Genomic DNA, 25,000 nt, shown 5'->3' with positions numbered 1-25,000 from the left:
CTCCGTACACCTCATACACACACGGCTCCGCTCTGTATGCCTCGGACACGCATGGCTCTGCTCCATACACCTCGTAGATGTGCGGCTCTGCTCTGTACACTTCATACACACACAGCTCCACTCCGTACACCTCGTACACACACGGCTCAGTTCAGTACACCTCGTACACATGCGGCTCCGCTGTGTAGACCTCATACACACACGGCTCCGCTCCGTACACCTCATACACATGCGACTCCGCTCTGTACACCTCATACACACACGGCTCCGCTCCGTACACCTCGTACACATGCGGCTCCGCTCCGTACACCTCATACACACGCAGTTCTGCTTCGTACACCTTGTACACACGCAGCTCTGCTCCGTACACACGCATCTCTGGTCCGCACACCTTGTACACACACGGCTTCGCTTTGTATACCTTGGACACGCACGGCTCTGCTCCATACACCTCGTTACATGTGTGGCTCCACTCCGTACACACACGGGTCTGCTCTGTACACCTCGTACACACACGGCTCCGCTCCGTACACCTTGTACATGTGTGGCTCCTGTCTGCACACCTCATACACACACAGCTCTGCTCCGTACACCTCGTGCACACACGGCTCCGTTCAGTACACCTCATACACACGCAGTTGTGCTCCGCATACCTCATACACACGCGGCTCCACTCTGTACACCTCGTACACATGCAGATCCGCTCTGTACACACACACGGCTCCGTACACCTCATACACACACGGCCCCGCTCCGTACACCTCGTAAACACGTGGCTCCGATCTGTACACCTCGTACACACTCGGCTCCAATCCGTACACCTCATACACACACGGCTCCGCTCCATACAGCTCGTACACACACAGCTCGTACACACACAGCTCCGCTCCGCACACCTCGTACACAGCGGCTCTGCTCCATACACACACGGCTCTGCTACATCCACCCTGTAAACCCTTCCTGACCCCACACATAAACTTCCCCTCATCCAGCACCATGACAACCAGCACAGCAGAGTCCTGCATACACTGAGGCCCCTGATCATGTGACCACTGACTCCTCCTCTCCTGTGACCTCATCACAGGTCCTGTGTGCACAGAGCAGCCATATATGTGGAGTGCGGCTCTGCAGGTGGAGGTAGGTGCTGGAGAGTACCGTTATAGTGCACGGGGACTGTTAACCCGTTCTCGTCCAGTCTTTGGGCCTTTACATTTTCTCCCGTGGTCATGTATCACGAGTTGCCTTTATGGGGGGGATGTACTCAGGAGGACCTATCGCTTCATTGTTATAACTTCTCTCACCTTTTTACCGGTGGATTGTGGGGATAAAGAGCCACTGCCGTTGTTGCAATTTGTTTTTAGTTTAGATTTTTGCGTCAGTTCCGCTCCTGTTGTGTTGTCGGTGCCGTCATTGTGTGATATCTGTTATCATTATGTGATGGTTCCTCCTCATTCTCTCTTACACGCCTTGTAGTGATGGCAGTGCTGCCACATAACTGTAATAGAGAGGTTTGGGGGTTTGTTTTTGTTTTTTTTAGCCATTATTACATAAATTATTATTTTTTGGGGTTCCACTAAGGGAGAAGGGATTGTGATAGGCCTTGTAGATACACAGACATTGCATTAGTTGCCACAATCGTATCATAGGGGGACAAACAGGAACATGGGAGATGCCTCACTTTGTCCAGTTGATGGTGCTGTCCATGATGGACTCGGTGGTCTCCGATTCCCTATAGCAATGTTCCCCCAACTCCGGTCCCTGGAGCCACCAACAGGTCGTGTTTTTAGGATTTCCTTAGTATTGCCCAGGTGATGGAATTGTTGCCTGTGCTGGTGATGCAATTAACACCTGTGCAACACTAAAGAAATCCTGAAAACATGTCCTGTTGGGGAACACTGCCCTAGACTATGAATGCAGCTGCTTCGCTCATCACCTCTTCTCTACATCGGATCCCAAGCCTAACCATCCCTTCTAAAATAGCTGGGCACGATCTATTTATTGTGCTTGCTTGTATAGCGCCATCATATTCCACGGTGTTGTACAAACATCATCATCGTCCCCATTGGGGATTACGATCTACATTCCCTATCAGTATGTCTTTCGAGCATAGGAGGAATCCCACGCCAACACGGGAAAGCATACAAACTCTTTAACGACCCGAGGTATTTTTGGTTTTGCATTTTTGTTTTTTTTGCTCTACTTCTTCCCAGAGCCATAACTTTTTTTATTTTTTGGTCAAATGGCCATGTGAGAACTTGTTTTTTTTGCGGGACAAGTTGTACTTTTGAAAGACACCATTAGTTTTAACATATTGTGTACTGGAAAATGAGAAAAAAATTCCAAGTGCGGTGAAACTGTTGAAAAATAAAGTGCAATTCCACAGTTTTTTTTTTCTTACCATGTTTTACTAAATGGTAAAACTGATCTGCCATTATGATTCTACAGGTCATTACGAGTTAATAGACACCAAATATGTCTCGGTTCTTTTTTTATTTGAGTGGTGAAAAAAAATTCCAAAGATTGTTAAAAAAAAAAAAAATTGCGCCATTTTCCGTTAAATGTAGTGTCTCCAATTTTTGTGATCTCGAGCTGGGTGAGGGCTTTTTTTTTTTTTTTTGCGTGCCGAGCTGACATTTTTTAATGATACCATTTTGGTGCAGATACGTTCTTTTGATCGCCCGTTTTTGCATTTTAATGCAATGTGACGGTGACCAAAAAACGTAACTCTGGCGTTTTTACTTTTTTTTCTCGTAACACTGTTTAACAATCAGGTTAATTTTTTCTTTTTTTTATTGATAGATTGGCAATTCTGAACACGGCAATTGCCAAGTATGTGTATGTTTGATTTTTTTTTTTTTTCATTTTTATTTTTATTTTGAATGTTCGGCAGGGGTGGCAGGCGCCAACTGATCAGACAATGATGACCTCTCCCAAGACAGGTCATCAATGATAAAGTAGTGGACAATCTCTTTAAGTTTGTATAAGATCCAAAAAAATTACATTTGTCTTTAGAAACAGTGATGCAAATAATATGACAAGTAACAATGGTGAAAATGTAAGAGGTAGAGAAAAAAAGAGGAAATCAAGCTCAAATCTACTGTACACCAGATGTTACACACTTGGTCAAAATTGACAGAAAAACCCACAATTGTCACAGAAATAACATAAATCTGTGAAGAGTAATAATCAATTAAAAATCTATGAAAATGAACAAATGAAAATCCGACATTGCTTTTCAACCATGCGTCCACAGAATAAAAAAAAATACTCATGAAATAGGCCTGGACAGAAATGTTGATACCCCTGAAAATAATGTGATAAAAGGGACATGTTAAATCAAGGTGTATCCTCTAATTAGCAACACAGGTGTCTACAATCTTGGAATCAGTGAGTGGGCCTGTATAGGGCTACAGATACTCACTGTGCCGTTTGGTGACATGGTGTGTATCACACTCAACATGGACCAGAGGAAGCGAAGGAAAGAGTTGTCTCAGGAGATTAGGAAGAACATTATAGACAAACATGTTAAATATAAAAGTTATAAGACCATCTCCAAACAGCTTGATGTTCCTGTGACTAGAGTGGCACATATTATTCAGAAATGTAAGATCCATGGGACTGTAGCCAACCTCCCTGGATGTGGCCACAGGAGGAAAATTGATGACAAATCAAAGAGTTGGATAATATGAATGGTAACAAAAGAGCCCAAAAATATTTCTTAAATTAAAGGGAACCTGTCACCTGAATTTGGCGGGACAAGTTTTGGGTCATATGGGTGGAGTTTTCGGGTGTTTGATTCACCCTTTCCTTACCCGCTGGCTGCATGCTGGCTGCAATATTGGATTGAAGTTCATTCTCTGTCCTCCATAGTACACGCCTGCACAAGGCAAGATTACCCTGCGCAGGCGTGTACCACGGAGGACAGAGAATGAACTTCAATCCAATACTGCAGCCAGCAGGTAAGGAAAGGGTGAATCAAACACCCGAAAACTCCACCCATATGACCCAAAACCAGTCCCGCCAAATTCAGGTGACAGGTTCCCTTTAAAGGTGAACTTCAAGCTCAAGGAACATCAGTGTCAGATCACACCATCTGTTGTTGTATGAGCCAAAGTGGACTTCATGAGAGGCGACCAAGGAAGACACCATTGTTGAAAAGTTGTTTTTTTTAAAGCCAGTCTGGAATTTGCCAAACTACATTTTGATCAACTCTATGTTCACTAAAGGAAAAATGAAGCATATCAAGAAAAGAACACGGTCCTACTGTGAAACATGGAGGAGGCTCTGTTATGTTCTGGGGCTGCTTTTCTGCATCTGGCACAGGGTGTCTAGAATCTGTGCAGGGTACAAGGATATCTCAAGACTATCAACAAATTCTAGAGAGAAATGTGCTGCCCAGTGTAAGAAAGCTTGGTCTCAGTCGCAGGTCACTGGTCTTGCAACAGGATAATGACCCAAAACTCACAGCTAAAAACGCCCAAGAATGGCTAAGAGGAAAACATTGGGCTATTCTCAAGTGGCCTTCTGTGAGCCCTGACCTAAATAATAATAATCTTTATTTTTATATAGCACCAACATATTCCGCAGCGCTTTACAGTTTTGCATACATCATCATCACTGTCCCTGATGGGGCTCACAATCTAGAATCCCTATCAGTATGTCTTTGGAATGTGGGAGGAAACCGGAGTACCCGGAGGAAACCCACGCAAACACGGAGAGAACATACAAACTCTTTGCAGATGTTGTCCTGGGTGGGATTAGAACCCAGGACTCCAGCGCTGCAAGGCTGCTGTGCTAACCACTGCGCCACCGCCACCTAAATGCTATTGAGCTTCTTTGGAAAGAGCTGAAACATGCCGTCTGGAAAAGGCAGCCTTCAAACACGAAACAACTGGAGCAGTTTGCTCTTGAGGAGCGGCCAAAATACCTGTCGAGAGGTGCAGAAGTCTCATTGACACTTACAGGAATCGATTGATTGCAGTGATTGCCTCAAAAGGTTGTGCATCAAAATATCAAGTTAAGGGTACCATCATTTCTGTCCAGGCCTATTTCATGAGTTTTATTATTTTTTTTAATTCTGTGGAAGCATGGTTGAAAAGCAATATCTGACTATCATTTGTTCATTTTCATACTTTTTTTTATTATTACTTTTGTCAGATTCAAGTTATATCTGTGACCATTGTGTTTTTTTTCTGTCATTAAATGAGGGGTACCAACAATTTTGACCATGTGTGTATAAGCATTTTGCCACTGACAAAAGCTTATATATATGTGTATATACAGTTGTGCTCAAAAGTTTAGATTATGATTTAATAAGAGAAAAAAACAGCAGTTTGAGAATAAATGGCTCCATCCAACCTCTGACCATAAGTTTAGAAAATGTTTTGGTGTTATATTGTCTGAAAAAAAGGCCAAGAAAGTAAAAATTCTGCCTGTGTGTGTGTGTGTGTGTATACACTGCTCAAAAAAATAAAGGGAACACTAAAATCCCACATCCTAGAAATCGCTGAATGAAATATTCCAGTTGTAAATGTTTATTCATTAAATAGTGGAATGTGTTGAGAACAATGAAACCTAAAAATGATCAATGTAAATCAAATTGAATATCCCATGGTGGTCTGGATTTGGAATGATACTCCAAATTAAAGTGGAAAATCAAATTACAGGCTGATCCAACTTCAGTGGAAATGCCTCAAGACAAGGAAATTATGCATCTGTTGTGTGTGTGTGGCCTCCACGTGCCTGTATGACCTCCCTACAATGCCTGGGCATGCTCCTGATGAGGCGGCGGATGGTCTCCTGAGGGATATCCTCCCAGACCTGGACTAAAGCATCCGCCAACTTCTGGACAGTCTGTGGTGCAACGTGACATTGGTGGATGGTGCGAGACATGATGTCCCAGATGTGTTCAATCAGATTCAGGTCTGGAGAACAGGTGGGCCAGTCCATAGCTTCAATGCCTTCATCTTGCAGGAACTGCAGACACACTGCAGCCACATGAGGTCTGGCATTGTCCTGCATTAGGAGGAACCCAGGGCCAACCGCATCAGCATATGGTCTCACAAAGGGTATGAGGATCTCATCTCGGTAACTGTCAGTCTTGCTACCTCTGGCATGCACATGGAGGGCTGTGCGGCCCTCCAAAGACATGCCACCCCACACCATTACTGACCCGCTGCCAAACCTGTCATGCTGAAGGATGATGCAGGCAGCAGATCGCTCTGCACGGCATCTCCAGACTCTGTCACGTCTGTCACATGTGTTCAGTGTGAACCTGCTTTCATCTGTGAAGATCACAGGGCGCCAGTGGCGAATTTGCCAATCCTGGTGTTCTGTGGCAAATGTCAATCGTCCTCCATGGTGTTGGGCTGTGAGCAGTCCCCATCTGTGGACGTCAGGCACTCAGACCATTCTCATGGAGTCGATTTCTAACCGTTTCCAGACACATGCACATTTGTGGCCTGCTGGAGCTCATTTTTCAGGGCCCTGGCAGTGCTCCTCCTGTTCCTCCTTGCACAAAGGCTGAGGTAGCTGTCATGCTGCTGGGTTGTTGCCCTCCTATGGCCCCATCCACGTCTCCTGGTAGCGCCTCCAGCCTCTGGACACTATGTTGACAGACACAGCCAAACTTCTTGCCACAGCTCGCATTGATGTGCCATCATGGATGAGCTGCACTACCTCAGCCACTTGTGTGGGTTGTAGAGTCCATCTCATGCTACCACGAGTGTCAAAGCACAACCAACATTCAAAAGTAACCAAAGCATCAGCCAGAAATCATTGGTACTGAGATGTGGTCTGTGGTCCCCACCTGAAGAACCACTCCTTTATTGAGTGTGTCTTGATAATTGCCAATAATTTCCATCTGTTGTCTATTACACTTGCACAACAGCATGTGAAATTGATTGTCAAACAGTGTTGCTTCCTGAGTGGACAGTTTGATTTCACAGAAGTTTGATTTACTTGGAGTTATATTCTGTTGAACCCTGAAAAAGAGTCCAACATTTGTAATATAGCTCAAATCTTACGATTCCCACCATTTTTTTTTTAAACTACAAATCTCACCAATTTCTTTATGCCATTCTTCTAACCTAGGAATACGGTCATCCCTTCATGTGGATATTAACATCTTGGCTGCCTTTATATTATGCGATTTAAGCGGAAAAAGGGCTGCAGTGATAGTTGACTTTGTGGAACTTTATCCCATCTCCCTACTGCATCTCTGGAGCTCAGCCATAGTGATCTTGGGGTTCTTCTTTACCTCTCTCACCAAGGCTCTTCTCCCGCAATTGCTCAGTTTGACTGGACGACCAGGTCTAGGAAGACTTCTAGTGGTCCCAAACTTCTTCCATTTAAGGATTATGGAGGCCAATGTGCTCTTATGAACCTTGAATACTGCAGAAATTCTGTTGTAACCTTGGCCAGGTCTGTGCCTTGCCACAATTATGTCTCTGAGCTCCTTGGCCGATTCCTTTGACCTCGTGATTCTCTTTTGGTGTGACATGCACTGTGAGCTGTGAGGTCTTATATAGACAGGTGTGCGCCTTTCCAAATCAAGTCCTATCAGTATAATTCAACACAGCTGGACTCTAATGAAGGAGTAGAACCATCTCGAGGAGGATAACAAGGAAATGGACAGAATGTGACTTAAATATGCTGTCTGAGCAAAGAGTCTGAATACTTATGACCATGTGATATTTCAGTTTTTCTTTTTTATTACCATATATTCGAGTATAAGCTGACCCAAGTATAAGCCTACCCCCCCTAATTTTGCCACAAAAAACTGGGAAAACTTAATGACTCGAGTATAAGCCTAGGGTGGGAAATGCAGCAGCTACCGGTAAATGTCAAAAGTAAAAATAGATACCAATAAAAGTAAAATTAATTGAGACATCAGTAGGTTAAGTGTTTCTGAATATCCATCTTGAATCAGGAGCCCCATATAATGCTCCATAAAGTTTATAATGGCCCCATAAGATGCTCCATATTAAAATATGCCCATATAATCCTTCATAAAGGTTAATAAAGGCCCCATAAGATGCTCCATAGACACATTTGCCCAATATAATGCTGCACAAACGTTGATTATGGTCCCATAAAATGCTCCATAAAGATATTTGTCCCATATATTGCTGCGCAATTTAACCTTGATTATGGCCCCTTAAGATGCTCCATACAGACACTTGTCCATATAATGCTCCACAAACGTTAATTATGGCCCCATAAGATGCTCCATATAGACACTTGCCCCGTATAATGCTGCACAAACCTTATGGCCCCATAAGATGCTCCATATAGACACTTGCCCCATATAATGCTGCACAAACATTATGGAACAAAAAGAGAGAAGCCAGCGCTGCTTGTGGTCAGAACGCAATTTGAAAAGCGCAAATGCGCATATTAAATTCTGACTGTATATCAAAATGAGATATTTAGCAAACAATTGATCAATTCTTTGAGCCACCCCGCCACGTCACGGCAATCTCTTGGGGCAGTCCTGCTCTACGATTTTTATATTCGCTGTGCCATTACGGCCTCCTTAATATGCTGGGAGAAAGACCACATTAGTCCCGCTGTAAGTTTTTTTATGTTTTACTCACTGTGCCATTACGGCCTCCTAAATGTGTTAAAAGCGGGACCATATTAAATGCAAACCGTACCTGTAGCTTTTCCGAATCACTCCCATGGCGCCAGAAAGGGTATGCAACAATAACGGTCGACCAGGTCCAAGCATGGACATGTCAGATCTGACCTCTACAATGCCTAACCAGCACCATGGCTTAAAGAGAGAGACAGGCCCAGGCACAGGTGCACTAATTAAAACAGAGCCCGGGCAGGGCTGCTGTAAGTGTGTACAGAAGCCTAGATCAATCACAATGAAAACAGAAAGAATGGCGTAAATGACCCAAGCGCGCACGGCAACAGTGGTGGTCAGCCTGGTCGACCTGTTGGACCTGGTCGACCGTTATTGTCGCATACCCTTTCTGGCGCCATGGGAGTGATTCGGAAAAACTAAAGGTACGGTTTGCATTCAATATGGTCCCGCTTTTAACACATTTAGGAGGCCGTAATGGCACAGTGAGTAAAACATAAAAAAACTTAAAGCGGGACTAATGTGGTCTTTCTCCCAGCATATTTAGGAGGCCGTAATGGCACAGCGAATATAAAAATCGTAGAGCAGGACTGCCCCAAGAGATTGCCATGACTTGGCGGGGTGGCTCAAAGAATTGATCAATTGTTTGCTAAATATCTCATTTTGATATACAGTCAGAATTTAATATGCGCATTTGCGCTTTTCAAATTGCGTTCTGACCACAAGCAGCGCTGGCTTCTCTCTTTTTGTTTTGAAAAACATTATGGCCCCATAAGATGCTCCATACAGACACTTGCCCCATTTGTTGTTGCTGCGATAAAAAAAAATAACATACTCACCTCTCGTCGCTCATGCCCCCGGCACTTTCAATATTCACATGACATCTTTCCGGTGCCACTCCATCTTCAGCGTCTTCTGCACTGATGTTCAGGCAGAGGGTGCGCACTAACCGCGTCACTGCGCCTTCTGACCTCAGCGTCACTGCAGAAGATGCTGAAGTGGGAGCGGCGCCGGAATGAGGAGCAGGTGAATATTGCGCAGCGCTCCCCTCCCCATTATACTCACCTGCTCCTGGCGCGATGTCCCTGCTTCTCCGGCGCCGCAGCTTCTTCCTGTACTGAGCGGTCACCGTTACCGCTCATTACAGTAATGAATATGCGGCTCCACCCCTATGGGAGGTGGGGCTGCATATTCATTACTGTAATGAGCGGTACCATGTGACCGCTCAGTACAGGAAGAAGCTGCGGCCCCAGGGAAGCAGGGACCGCGCCAGGAGCAGGTGAGTATAATTAGACAGCTCCCCCTCCCCTGCCGACCCCTGGGTATGACTTGAGTATAAGCCGAGAGGGGTACTTTCAGCCCCAAAAAATGGGCTGAAAATATCGGCTTATACTCGAGTATATACGGTAAATTAGCAAAAATTTCTACATCTGTTTTTTCAGTCAAGATGGGGTACAGTGTGTACAATAATGAGGAAAAAATGCAACTCTCTCTCCCTCCCTAAACTAAATGCAAAATGTATTTGATAAAAACAGTAAAGCAAATGATTAACCCTTAGAAGGACTGTTAGTGTGATGGTTCAGCTTCAGCACCAGTATCAAAATGGCTACAGCATTACAGTAACGCACAGGCAGTCACCACATTCTTATTAGAGTAGAGAGAGCAATCGAGCACCCAGATACTGGAGTGATATGAGTATCACCGAGCACGTTCATCTCTACTTGTTAGGTTAGTTATTGATTCCATGAAAATTTCTCTATGTGTTGTATGTAGGTGTCTTATGAATTGGGCGACAACTATTAACAGAAACTGAAAGAAAGTTGTGGCCAAAGTTCAGGAGAGGAGTGTTAGCAAAATCATACACTGAGCAAAGATGGAAGGAGATCTGATCCAGTGCATTACTGTCTTCTTGTATAGAAGGGTTAGTAAGATTTGAAAGGCCTTTGAGAGGAGGTTAGAGACCGAAGATGATTGGCAGATGGAGAGAGTGGATTATCAGTAGGGATTTAACGTTCCCCCATGATGACTGTGGAAATGTCACAGGATAGCAAGTGCAGATATCATGTTGCAGAGTGAAGCAGGAACTGGTTGAGTTTGTCTGAGGGTACACAACCACCCGCTGTGTGGACATCAAGTGAGGTGTACATAAGTGAGGGGGATAATATGAAAAGCATATTTTGAAGAAAGAAGGCGAACATCTCTACACAAACTTTTCTCAGGTCTGGATGTTTGGGGAAAAAAATCTAAGCCACCATACGATAGAGCTGAAGCAGAGGTGGTGTTCGACTGTTGAGTCCAGGTTTTAATAAGAGCCAGACGATTTATAGAAATGGAAATTAAGAAGTTAGGAATTTATTTGACTTTTTTACACACTGGCTGAGATATTCAGAGGCCACAGTTGAAATAGACAGGAGAAGGCCTGCAATGAATGTTAATAAGATAAACAGGGTTTCTGTGTGCTGCAGAAAAGAAGTTAAATTTATCAGCACATGGTGGTCAGCGTAGGGGAGATGCCTCCTGCAGTTAGTAAAAGGAGAAGTGACAGAGCAGATGGTTCAGGGATTTGTAAGAGTTTCTACAGCGTTGTCATGTGGGAATGGATGGTTTTGAGTATTTTAGGAATGTGAAGAGAGCATGTGAACTGTATATGGGAGAGGAGAGAGGGGCTGACATGGATAAAGTGCACTGAATGTATTAAAAGGTGGTACATTTGGAAGGAAATAGCAGCTCAAGACATGTATGACATAACTAATCAAGGAAAAAAAAGTTTGTAACTTAAGTAACTGGAAACAAGTTTCTGTGAGTGTCTTGCATAGTGTACCAATCTCCTGCCCTTTCTGACCACAAGGTTTAAATGCTAGACGTTTTGACAATTTTCACACTTTGAAAAGTTCTAGAAGAATGCTGTTAATTTTAATTCTAACTGAAGGGGGATAACAAAGGGCCATTATTTTGCTGGAAAAATCACCGGAGAAGCCAAACTTTAATAAAATTATGTTTAAGAATTACCACATAAATCAAATGCCTTTCAGCAGATGACAAATAAACAGCTTTAATATTCCTAATTGTAACAAAGTTTGTTACAAATAGTATTTTCATAGTGCTGCCTTAGCTTCTCTTCCATGAATTAAAACAAATTTGATCTGTATTGGCAAACAAGGGTACATTTTTTAAATGCAAAAAGCAATTAATTTGCCATAATTTAATGTTGTCATTAGGGATTGGCGAACCCGAACTATAAAGTTCGGGACGGTACCGAACACATAGTGTTTGGTCACAAGGTCCGGAACACAGTTTTCCATGGGAAAGCCGTGTTACAGTTCTGGTCCAGTTTGGGTCCAGGGCCTGTAAAAGAAAACATAAATTTAATAATAAACATTATAAATATTATACTTACCATTCCAGCGAAGCGTTCTCCCATTCCGCTGGGTCCCGGCCGCATCTGCTTCCGGGGCCGCTCATTACCTTCTGGCGGTATTCACTATACTCGGCAGTCTTCGGCTTTTTCCGGCAGTGTTCGTGCGGGGACTTGACCGCACAAACGGTGACGGAAAAAGCCGAAGACTGCCGAATGCAGTGAATACCACCGGAAGGTATTGAGCGGCCCCGGTAGCAGATGCGGCTGGGAGATAGCGGGACAGGAGAACGCATCGCTGGACAGGTAAGTATAATTATAATGTTTATTATTAATTTTATGTTTTCTTTTACAGGTCCCCCTCCCCATCCCATATCTGTAAGGTCCAAGTTTGGGGTTCGGACGCAAGTTTGCGTCATCTCCGGCCCCGAACTCGAACTTTACAGAAAAACTTGGGCGCGATCCCGAACATCGGGGGGTTCGCCCATCACTAGTCATTATTTAAAATGAAATCTGTCTATAATTACAACATTTTGTTATGTCTTTGCTGCGCCCTGTATTATTACTGTACTTTATTACTATTCTTTAAGATGTTACATCTGATCATCTTCCTCACATTCAGGTCCCTACAATATCAGATCCTCTCAGTGGATATTTTCTGTTTAAGAGATTTTTCCTGATTGATCCGTTAAGGATGGATAGGGACAGGGACAAGATGGCGGAGAGGATATTACACCTCACCCTGGAGATCCTCTTCCGGCTTACTGGAGAGGTGAGAGATTCTGATGACATCACATTACATCATTCTTATATATGGGAATAACAGGAGATTAGTAGATTTTATGAAGCAGAAATAAATTCTTATTTTTTTTGCTATAAACAATTTAAGTATGGCAAGCTGGCAATATGTTAAAAAAAAAAAATACAGTCCATCTGTTCTGACTCTCGCAGACCACCATCTAGGCATCCTCGCCTCTTATTTTTACCTTCCCTCACCACATGTAAGTCAACACACATCAGAAAATTGTGGCGACACAACCTGCATTGGATGGTAAAGCATGCGATAACATTAGAGGCCTACTAAGTACAAACAGATAAAAGTAGGATGCGTGCGATGAGGGAAGACTAAAATAAGAGGCATGGAGGAATGTACAGAGGGCTGCATATGTGACAGAACAGGTGGGTTTTTAGGTATTAATTTATTTATTCACATCCTATATTTATTTTGTGCTGGATTCTGGAGAGACCATAATAGTAAACATTCAATTTGAATCAGATAACTTTGATGTGCATCAAACTTTCTTGTTAAATTCGAGTGAAATGCTGAATTTGAATTTCGGCAGACATAACTAGAGATGTGGTGGGCTCTGTTATTGTCTATGGTGAAATTTATTAATGTGTCTCTCCATAACCAGGAGTACACTGTAGTGAAGAAGACCTCTAGTATGCGCTGTCAGGACCCTGTGTCTGAGGGATGGGGAAGACCCCTGAGCCCAATCACAGGGCCTCCACCTCACCCCCTGATACATGAGGACATCAATGACCAAAAGATCCTAGAACTCACCTACAAGATGATTGAGCTGCTGACTGGAGAGGTGACACTGCTGGGAATGCTGGGACATTATACTGTAACGCTATGAAAGGATCGGGGGATGATGGTATCATTGTATATGTCAGGTTCCTATAAGGTGTCAGGATGTCTCTGTCTACTTCTCCATGGAAGAGTGGGAGTATTTAGAAGGACACAAAGATCTGTACAAGGACGTCATGATGGAGGTTCCCCAGCCCCTCACATCACCAGGTAATAGATCAAAATAAATACACAAGACCTATAATTATCTGTATGTAAAGAATGAATTCAGGCCCTATATGTGTTTCCTCCAGATCTATCCAATAAGAGGACAACACCAGAGAGATGTCCCCGTCCTCTTATTTCACAGGACTGTAAACAAGAAGATCCCAATGTTCTTCTGGATCATCAGGTAGATGGAAAGAAAGTGTCATGAAATCTCCTCTGTGATTTGTAGAAGGATGTGAAGGTTTTTTGATTATTGAACTCTGTTTTTGAATTTCTACTGGTATGGTGTTGTTGACCTATCCTAAGGTTAGGTCATCATTATCTCATACCTGGAAACACCTTTACTCCCTTACATGATATTGTCAATAACAACTGTGACATCTAATCAGTTATACAGGACAGAATGCTTCAATAGAGGAGTTTTGCAGTGATGAGTGATTTAACATTCATAAATTCATGTCCCAATCAAGGACTATAAATAGAAGAAAAAAAAGCAGAAGAAATTTTCTAGCACTAAAACGAAACATGGGTGATTTTGGAGTTTTTTAGTAATTTTTTCTTCCTAAAAATAGAAAAAAATGTGTTGAAAAGTAATATATTCCACAAAGTGGAAACAATAAATTCTAAGCCTAATCCTAAAAAAAACTAAGCCATCACACACAAAAATAGAAAATGTACAGCTTTCAGGATATGATGACAAAATTCAATGTTTTTTTTTTCATAGCATACTAGTAAAACAATAAATAATATAAAAATGTGGTAATCGTACTAAGCAGGAGAATAAAGTTATCATGTCATGTTTTACTACACAGTGAATATCTAAATAATGAAACCCCCAAAAATGGCAGAATCTTTTTTTTTATTATTATTATTATTATTATTATTCATTTAAAACATTTTATGCGACTTCTCCATCTCTTTGTGACTTTTACAATATTTGTTTCAGAGTAAAGATCTGACCCATATTAATACTACAGAGACATATGTGAGGGGTGATGAGCGGAGTAAAGAGGAGATTCCTACAGATAACCACCCAGGTGAGTAGTTTATTTCTGCACCATCTGCTGTCACACTGTTGAGGAATTTTTCCAGTATTTGGATTTAGCAATCATTTGCTTCTATTATATCTCGTTACTCTGTTCTAACATGGAACATTAATGGAGATAACATGTATGGAAGGTCAGCGTGATTATTATTGGGAATGCTGGTCACCAGGGTCTTGGAGGCAAAAATTCTAAATACAAGATCATCATTAACTCTTCACAAACTAAATGTCAAGCCTGAAAGATGAGAATCATCCTCCAAATTAGACAATGAAGTTATGTATCACGTATTATATTTTGGTTTCTTATTCCTCAAACGATTGTTCAAGATTTTCCCATCTCCTTATGCTAGCTTGTAGTGATTTGCCTTAGTTGTCCACAAATTACACAACATACTCATCTAGGAGGAGAATCTTGATCAGAGAATGAATAAAGTTTAAACGGACATCTGCAGAGGATGAGGGATCCATTGGTGATCATTCTGATAATTTCTTGAATTTGTTTTATTAGTGGTCTATTTAGACAGATACCTTGACCCATCATCACTACCTTAAGTAGAAATTTCACTCCGTCCATCTTTTCTCACAAATACTGTATATTGTATGATTAATTCGCTATTTACTATTAAGCTCTATCTAAGGGACATCAATTATTTCTACCTCATTGCTGATGGGACACCAAAAATGTGCTGTTTAAAAAAAAAAAATCGATTCTCAAATGAGTGTTGTGGAGAGATGAAATGCAGGCATCATTTTTCTCTTATGACCAATTGAGAAAATGCCATATATATTGGAGATGTGCCTTAATAATTTCTTCTTTACTGTTCTTCCTTGCTTGGGAAACTTTTAAAGGTGTCTATCTGCACAGGACACTCCATTAAAATTGCCCCCGTACACAACTTGGCTGGGTTGCAATGTTTCATCCTGTGTAAACCGTTCTAAAAGAAATCATAATTCGAGTTGGGCAAATTTTCAAAAATTCGGTTCCGATTACCATCTGCGGTGAATATTGTATTTGCAGTGTTCGCGAACACAGTCGAACGTAATTGGAGTCAATCGGAGTAGAAATGAACAAATATGTTCGGAATCAATCATCAAACATAAATTCATCTCAAATAGGGTACCGATATGGCACGAATATGGCAAATTCAGATTTGGCTACCAATTCCGAACATATTAGCTCAACTCTAAAGATGATTGACTAAATATGAGAGAAAAGATTCACAAGATTCCAGTCAAGTGGCAAAGTTGGTATTACAGTGCCTACAAGTAGTATTCAACCCCCTGCAGATTTAGCAGGTTTACACATTTGGAATTAACTTGGCATTGTGACATTTGGACTGTAGATCAGCCTGGAAGTGTGAAATGCACTGCAGCAAAAAAGAATGTTATTTCTTTGTTTATTTTTTTTTTTTAAATTGTGAAAAGTCTTTTCAGAGGGTCATTTATTATTCAACCCCTCAACCCACCAGAATTCTGTTTGGTTCTTCTAAAGTATTAAGAAGTAGTTCAGGCACAAAGAACAATGAGCTTCACATGTTTGGATTAATTATCTCTTTTTCCAGCCTTTTCTGACTATTTAAGACCCTCCCCAAACTTGTGAACAGCACTCATACATGGTCAACATGGGAAAGACAAAGGAGCATTCCAAGGCCATCAGAGACAAGATCGTGGAGGGTCAAAAGGCTGGCAAGGGGTACAAAACCCTTTCCAAGGAGTTGGGCCTACCTGTCTCCACTGTTGGGAGCATCATCCGGAAGTGGAAGGCTTATGGAACTACTGTTAGCCTTCCACGGCCTGGACAGCCTTTGAAAGTTTCCTCCCGTGCCGAGACCAGGCTTGTCCGAAGAGTCAAGGCTAACCCAAGGACAACAAGGAAGGAGCTCCGGGAAGATCTCATGGCAGTGGGGACATTGGTTTCAGTCAATACCATAAGTAACGTACTCTACTGCAATGGTCTCCGTTCCAGACGAGCCCGTAAGGTACCTTTACTTTCAAAGCGTCATGTCAAGGCTCGTCTACAGTTTGCGCATGATCAGTTGGAGGACTCTGAGACTGACTGGTTCAAGGTTCTCTGGTCTGATGAGACCAAGATCGAGATCTTTGGTGCCAACCACACACGTGACGTTTGGAGACTGGATGGCACTGCATACGACCCCAAGAATACCATCCCTACAGTCAAGCATGGTGGTGGCAGCATCATGCTGTGGGGCTGTTTCTCAGCCAAGGGGCCTGGCCATCTGGTCCGCATCCATGGGAAGATGGATAGCACGGCCTACCTGGAGATTTTGGCCAAGAACCTCCGCTCCTCCATCAAGGATCTTAAGATGGGTCGTCATTTCATCTTCCAACAAGACAATGACCCAAAGCACACAGCCAAGAAAACCAAGGCCTGGTTCAAGAGGCAAAGAAATCAAGGTGTTGCAGTGGCCTAGTCAGTCTCCTGACCTTAACCCAATTGAAAACTTGTGGAAGGAGCTGTTAGGAGTCGAGCTTCCTCTGCTGCACAGGCGGAATCTCGATCCGTGTCTGCTGCGGTCTCCCATTCGGTATCGGCCGCAGTGGGCTCTGCTCAGCGGAGACGTCGCTCCCAGCGTCTCGCTGGGGCTGATTCGGTGCATAGGGTCACTACTGCCTTTTCTGGCTTTCCTATGGTACCCTGCACTGATCTGCGGCGAGCGAGCCTCTCTGGGACTAAGTCCTTGTTTACTCACACTGAGCATGCCCAGGGCAGGGTCTCCCATTGGAGGTCGAGGGCCACATGTTCGGTCACATGCTCAGGTGCTGCAGTACATTCCATTGGTCCTTCTGGAAGGTCCTGAAAGGGCAAAACATGCTCAGGTACTGCAGCACTTTCCATTGGTCCTTCTGGAAGGTCCTGAAAGGGCAAAAACTTCAGTAGCAGCTTCCTGTGCTGCAACTATATAAACTGCGCATGACCGCACGGCCATGCGCTAGTATTGTCTTATGTTATGTGCTTTGCGCCAGTGTGGTCACATGTATGTGTATTCAGGGACCCGGCTGAAATAAGCCCCTAGAATGCTGGCTCCTCCGGCGAGGAGTTTTGTGTGTTTGTGTGACCACTGACTGCTCTCTGTTTGGGCAGTTAGCCTGTGCCTCTGTGGAGTTTAACAGGGCACAGTGCTTTCCTTTCACGGCTACTCAGTGAATTAACTGAGTTAGTCTATACCGCCATATAGCTCCGCCTTTTGCTAGCAGCAGGTACTCCTGCACGGTGGACCCCGGGCTGTGAACGCACCAATATCAATAAACATCTCTATTTATTCGGTGCGTTCCGCTAGCCCTAACAGAATACTAGCGCCAGGGTCTGGCTAGTAAATGGCGGACATTCAGCAATCTTTGCGGTATACCCAGCAGCTGGAGGGTACGTTGGCGGCTCTCGAGAGCTCAACCTCAGCTGTGGATGTTACCGCAGTTGCTGTACAGGCTGCTGGCGTGGCTGCAGCAACCTTGTCCACTGCCACCCCTGTTCCGACGTTATCTCGCCTCTCGCTGCCAGAAAAATTTTCTGGAAATAGCAAAACTTGTAGGGGATTCGTGAGTCAGTGCTCTATTCACCTCGAGCTCCTGGCTGCACGTTTTCCTACAGAGCGGGCTAAGGTGGGATTTATTGTGTCTCTTTTGTTGGACAGGGCGTTGGAGTGGGCTACGCCGCTGTGGGAGCGTGGTGATCATGTGGTGCAGAGTGCTCCGTTGTTCCTGAGCACTCTGAAAAAGGTCTTTTTAGGACCTCAAGTCACCCATGACACAGCGCTCCAACTACTGGCATTAACTCAGGGTGAGTCCTTGGTCAGCCATTTTTCCGTCCGCTTCCGTACTTTAGCTTCCGAGCTGGAGAGGTCGGATAAAGCCCTTATCCCCATATTTTGGAGGGGCCTGGCTGACCACATTAAGGACGCTCTGGCCACTAGGGAGATTCCTGCCACACTGGAGGAGCTCATAGCCGTATCTACTCGTATTGACCTCCGTTTTAACGAGCGGAGGTTGGAGCGAGCCCAGTGTAGGCAGAGGTTTCGGCTGGCTCCCACCTTCGCCAAACCTTTGGAATCTCCAGTCCAGGCATCCGAGTCACATGAGGCCTTAGAGGTGACACGAGCGGGATCCAAGTCTCAGTCTGCCCGTGCACATAAGGTCCGTCATGTTTGCCAGCAGTCAGGACACCTTGCCTCCAAGGGTCCTCAGCGGTCGGGGAAACGTCAGCGTCTAGTGGCAGTTGGAGGAGGTACACTAGACACGGCGACGTTTGCCTCAAAGTTGTCCTTCAAGGGGACAATTACCATAGGCCCATCCACTCTTATGGTCGAGCTATGCGTGGATTCTGGGACAGAGGGTAACTTTGTCTTCCGCTTTTGCCCAGCGTCACGCAATACCCTTGGTGATGCTCGCCAAGCTGGTAACCGTTCGAGTGGTAAATGGGTCAACACTACCTTCACAGATTACCCACCAAACCATTCCTTTCACGCTATCTGTGTCTCCATCACATCAGGAGATAATCTCCCTATTAGTCATTCCTGAGGGAATTGATGAGGTCCTGTTGGGGATACCATGGCTTCGCTACCATTCTCCTCATATTGAGTGGTCCTCTGGGAGAATTTTGGGATGGAGTAAATCTTGCGAGGGTAGATGTCCGAGGGAGTGCGTTCAGGTTGCTACTACACAGGTACCCGCAGATCTTTCCTCTCTCCCCAAGCACTATTGGCCCTATGCAGACGTGTTCTCCAAAAGAGCTGCGGAGACCCTTCCGCCTCACCGCCCCTATGACTGTCCTATTGACCTCTTGCCTGGTGCTGAGCCCCCCCGGGGTCGAGTCTATCCGTTATCTCTCCCGGAGACGGAGGCAATGTCCCAGTACATCCAGGAGAATCGGGCAAGAGGATTCATTAGGAAGTCAGTGTCACCGGCAGGGGCAGGGTTCTTCTTCGTACAGAAGAAGACTGGAGACTTTCGTCCATGCATAGGCTACAGGGGTCTTAACGCCATCACCGTTAAGAACAAGTACCCACTACCCCTGATATCTGAGCTGTTTGATAGGCTACGGGGAGCGAGGGTATTTACAAAGTTAGATCTGCGGGGTGCTTACAACCTGATTCGCATCCGTGAGGGGGATGAATGGAAGACGGCTTTTAACACCAGGGATGGGCACTATGAATATCTGGTGATGCCCTTCGGGCTCTGTAATGCCCCAGCCGTTTTCCAAGACTTTGTGAACGACATCTTCCGGGATATGCTCACCACCTCGGTCGTAGTCTATCTGGATGATATTCTCATCTTCTCTCCAGATATTGACTCCCATCGGAGAGATGTTCGCAAAGTCTTCGACCTCTAACGGGCAAACTCCCTCTACGCCAAGTTGGAGAAGTGTGTGTTTGAGCAGGAGTCCTTGCCTTTCCTTGGTTATATCATCTCTGCCCAGGGTTTGGCTATGGATCCTGCCAAGCTACAGGCTGTAATGGACTGGCAGGAACCCCATTCTCTTAAAGCGGTGCAGCGCTTTATGGGGTTCATTAATTACTATCGCCAGTTCATTCCACACTTCTCAACTTTGGTAGCTCCCTTGGTTGCCCTCACCAAGAAGGGAGCAAATCCCAAGTTGTGGTCAGAGGAGGTCTCCAAAGCCTTTCTCTCGATCAAGTCACACTTCGCTAGCGCTCCCATCCTACATCGCCCCGATGTTGATAAGCCATTTATCTTGGAGGTGGATGCCTCATCCGTTGGTGCTGGAGCAGTCCTTTTCCAAAAGGATGCTCAAGGTCGGAAGCATCCTTGCTTCTTCTTCTCCAAGACCTTCACACCAGCGGAGAGGAATTATTCCATCAGGGAAAGGGAGTTGCTGGCCATGAAGTTGGCTTTTTCGGAGTGGAGACATCTCTTGGAGGGAGCTCGCTTTCCCTTCCAAGTCTTCACTGACCACAAGAACTTGATGTATCTGCAAACGGCCCAGCGGCTGAATTCTCGCCAGGCTAGATGGTCCCTGTTCTTCTCCCGGTTCCATTTTACTCTCCATTTCCTCTCCGGGGAGAAGAACGTTCGTGCTGACGCTCTCTCCCGCTCCGTGGTGTCATCGGAGGAGGAGGAGGAGCCTCGGCTTATTGTCCCTTCTGAGAGCCTGAGAACTGTAGCTCCGGTTTCGCTAGAGTCTGTGCCCCCGGGCAAGACTTTCGTACCAGCTAACATGCGACCGGAGGTTCTCTCTTGGGCTCACTCCTCCAGAGTGGGTGGGCATTTTGGGACCAAGAGGACATCTGAGCTTCTGGCGAGAACATACTGGTGGCCGCATATGGCCCGAGATGTCAAGGACTATATTCAGGCATGCGTTTCTTGCGCCCAGAATCGGTCTCCTCGGCAACGGCCTGCTGGGTTGCTTTACCCTCTACCGGTGGCAGACAGGTCCTGGGAGATGGTCGGGATGGACTTTGTGGTGGGTCTACCCAAGTCGCGTGGCTGCTCCATTATTTGGGTTGTCACCGACCATTTCTCCAAGATGGTGCATTTGGTGCTGCTTCCTCGGTTACCCTCAGCACGGGCCTTGGCGGTGTTGTTCATTAAACACGTTTTCCGTTTGCATGGTATGCCTGATAAGATTGTCAGCGATCGGGGTCCCCAGTTCGCATCTCGGTTTTGGAGAGAGCTCTGCCGTTTACTCAGCATAGAGTTAAACCTCTCCTCTGCATACCATCCCGAGACGAATGGGTTGGTGGAGAGAACCAACCAGACTCTGGTGACATATTTGCGACATTTCGTCTCTGCTAGGCAGGATGACTGGGCATCTTTGCTACCTTGGGCGGAATTTGCCCTGAACAACGCCGTAGCCGATTCCACTAGTCAAACTCCTTTTCTCCTTAATTACGGCCAGCATCCGCGTGTCCCTGTGCCCATGCCCGTGTCATCCACCGATTCTAGGGTGGCAGACTGGGCGGTGGAGGCACGTGACATCTGGGACCGCACACAGGATGCCATCCGGGCCTCCAAGGAGAGAATGAGGGTTTCGGCTGATACACACCGGCGCCCCGCTCCGGTCTTTGCTCCTGGCGACTTAGTGTGGCTCTCCGCCCATAACATCAGGCTGCGAGTTGAGTCCACTAAGTTTGCTCCTCGCTACATTGGCCCGTTTAAAGTTCTGGAACAGGTCAACCCTGTGGTCTACCGTTTGGCTATTCCTCCACGCCTTGGTATCACCGATACTGTCCACGTTTCCCTCTTAAAGCCCATTCATTTGTTCCGGTTTTCCGAGTCATCTGCTGGGACATCGGGTTCATCCACGGATGAGTTTGAGGTGAATGCTATTATGGGGTGCAAGGTGGTACGTGGCAAGAAATTTTATCTGGTGGACTGGAAGGGTCACGGCCCAGAGGATAGAACCTGGGAGCCTGTGGAGCACATTCGGGCTCCGCTGCTTATCGCAGCTTTTGAGCGTAGTGAGGCTCAAGGAGGGGGGGGCCCTAGGAGGGGGGGGGTAATGTTAGGAGTCGAGCTTCCTCTGCTGCACAGGGGGAATCTCGATCCATGTCTGCTGCGGTCTCCCATTCGGTATCGGCCGCAGTGGGCTCTGCTCAGCGGAGACGTCGCTCCCAGCGTCTCGCTGGGGCTGATTCGGTGCATAGGGTCACTACTGCCTTTTCTGGCTTTCCTATGGTACCCTGCACTGATCTGCGGCGAGTGAGCCTCTCTGGGACTAAGTCCTTGTTTACTCACACTGAGCATGCCCAGGGCAGGGTCTCCCATTGGAGGTCGAGGGCCACATGTTCGGTCACATGCTCAGGTGCTGCAGTACATTCCATTGGTCCTTCTGGAAGGTCCTGAATGGGCAAAACATGCTCAGGTACTGCAGCACTTTCCATTGGTCCTTCTGGAAGGTCCTGAAAGGGCAAAAACTTCAGTAGCAGCTTCCTGTGCTGCAACTATATAAACTGCGCGTGACCGCACGGCCATGCGCTAGTATTGTCTTATGTTATGTGCTTTGCGCCAGTGTGGTCACATGTATGTGTGTTCAGGGACCCGGCTGAAATAAGCCCCTAGAATGCTGGCTCCTCCGGCGAGGAGATTGAGTCTGAGTGTATTCAGGGACCCGGCTGAAATAAGCCCCTAGAATGCTGGCTCCTCCGGCGAGGAGTTTTGTGTGTATGTGTGACCACTGACTGCTCTCTGTTTGGGCAGTTAGCCTGTGCCTCTGTGGAGTTTAACAGGGCACAGTGCTTTCCTTTCACAGCTACTCAGTGAATTAACTGAGTTAGTCTATACCGCCATATAGCTCCGCCGTTTGCTAGCAGCAGGTACTCCTGCACGGTGGACCCCGGGCTGCGAACGCACCAATATCAATAAACATCTCTATTTACTCGGTGCGTTCCGCTAGCCCTAACAGGAGCTCAAGATTAAAGTCCACATGAGACACCCAAAGAACCTAGATAACTTGGAGAAGATCTGCATGGAGGAGTGGGCCAAGATAACTCCAGAGACCTGTGCCGGCCTGATCAGGTCTTATAAAAGACGATTATTAGCTGTAATTGCAAACAAAGGCTATTCCACAAAATATTAAACCTAGGGGTTGAATAATAATTGACCCACACTTTTATGTTTAAAATTTACAAAAATTTAACTGAGCAACAAATCTTTTTGGTTTGTAAGATTTATGCATCTGTTAATAAATCCTGCTCTTGTTTGAAGTTTGAAGGCTCTAACTTATTTGCATCTTATTAAACCTGCTAAATCTGCAGGGGGTTGAATACTACTTGTAGGCACTGTAACTCCAAGGAAATATGTGCAGTGATCATTGCTTTGCATCAAAACAGTAAGAACCTTGCTGTTTGCAAATTTATTGGATCATTAAGAACATCAAACAGAAAGATGCAGTTGTTGTAAAGAAGGCATCAGCTGCCTCAGAAACTCTAGCAAGTACTGGGACAGTGATGGCAGACCTTTTACAGACCAAGTTCCCAAAATGCAACACAAAACCAACTTATTGCAAAGTGCCAACACGGTAATTTAACCCAAATACTGAAGTTTTACTTTAGAAAATACAGCTTAGAGAGCAGGCAAAGGTAAGAGAGAGCAGGTAACAGAGTAAGCAGGCATATCAGAGAGCAGGCAGGGGTAAGAGAGAAGGTAACAAAGTAAGCAGGCATGGGCAACTGAGAGCTTGTAGGGGTAAGAGAGCAGGCAGGGGAAACAGATCAGACGGGCAACAGAGAGCAAGCAGGCGTATCGAAGCAGGCAGGGGCATCAGAGAGCAAATGGGGCATGAGAGGGCAGACGGGGCATCAGAGAACAGGCAAGGGCAACACAGCATGCAAGAGCAACAGAGAGCAGGCGGGGGAAACAGAGCAAGCAGGCGTATCACAGAGTAGGCAGGGGCAACAGAGAACAGACAGTAGCAACAGAGTAGATAGGCAACAGAGAACAAAGGACCAATAAAGAACAGACGGGGCAACAGAGATAAAGCAGAGATATCGGAGAACAGGCAGGGGTCTCTGAGCAGTCAGGGACAACACAGCAGGCAAGGATATCAGAACAGGCAGGGGTATTATTATTCATTTTTATAGCGCCATTCCATGGCGCTTTTACACGTAGAAGGGGAAATTATAGACAAGTACAATAAACATGAGCAAAACAAGGCACACACAAGTACAGAGGGAGAGAGGACCCTGCCCGCGAGGGCTCAGTCTACAGGGGATGGGTGAGGATATACTAGGAGAGGGAGCGTATCTGAGCAGTCAGGGACAACACAGATTGTCAGGGGTATCAAAGCAGGCAGAGGCAACAGAGAGCAGGCAGGGATATCAGAGCAGGATGAGGCAATAGAGAGAAATCAGGGTCAACAAAGAGCAGGTAGAGGTATTAGAGCTGGCAGAGGCAACAGAGGGGAGGCAGGGGCAACAAAATACAGCCACAGACAGGAGCAGGGGTAGCAGACTGCTGATATAAAGCAGGAATATAGTACAGGCACCAGACTGCAGGCAGAGGAGAGACAGTGGTAAATTGCAGAATCAAGAAAGAGCAGAGAAAGCAGAAAGTATAGTAGAGAGTTTGGAGAGGACAGAAGAGCAGAGATAGAGAAGAGCAGAGGGATAACAGGCAGAACCAAGTGCCAGGCAGGGAGAGGGGCTGTAGTGGGATCCCCAGTGCAGATCAGCTCAGGGTGCTGCCAAGCAGTGGTCTCTGCGCGCTTCAGAATGTATCTCCCCGGGCACTTGCTACTCT

At 45.5% G+C, this 25,000-nt stretch overlaps 1 protein-coding gene across 1 annotated transcript in view; it reads left to right on the top strand.

Annotated features, from left to right (window-relative positions):
• The first annotated feature begins 1,083 nt into the window (after positions 1–1,083).
• Positions 1,084–25,000, top strand: part of LOC138663725 (oocyte zinc finger protein XlCOF7.1-like) — a 31,798-nt gene continuing 7,881 nt past the window's right edge. The window contains exons 1-6 of the mRNA XM_069750045.1: positions 1,084–1,137; positions 12,568–12,717; positions 13,361–13,540; positions 13,623–13,746; positions 13,830–13,927; positions 14,690–14,780. Coding sequence (XP_069606146.1) covers positions 1,111–1,137; positions 12,568–12,717; positions 13,361–13,540; positions 13,623–13,746; positions 13,830–13,927; positions 14,690–14,780 — 670 coding nt within the window. The 5' untranslated portion in view covers positions 1,084–1,110. The remainder of the gene's footprint in view (positions 1,138–12,567; positions 12,718–13,360; positions 13,541–13,622; positions 13,747–13,829; positions 13,928–14,689; positions 14,781–25,000) is intronic.

This window comes from Ranitomeya imitator, chromosome 2 (assembly GCF_032444005.1).
Source record: "Ranitomeya imitator isolate aRanImi1 chromosome 2, aRanImi1.pri, whole genome shotgun sequence".
NCBI classification, from domain to species: domain Eukaryota; kingdom Metazoa; phylum Chordata; class Amphibia; order Anura; family Dendrobatidae; genus Ranitomeya; species Ranitomeya imitator.
This window is presented reverse-complemented; position numbering and strand designations above follow the sequence as displayed.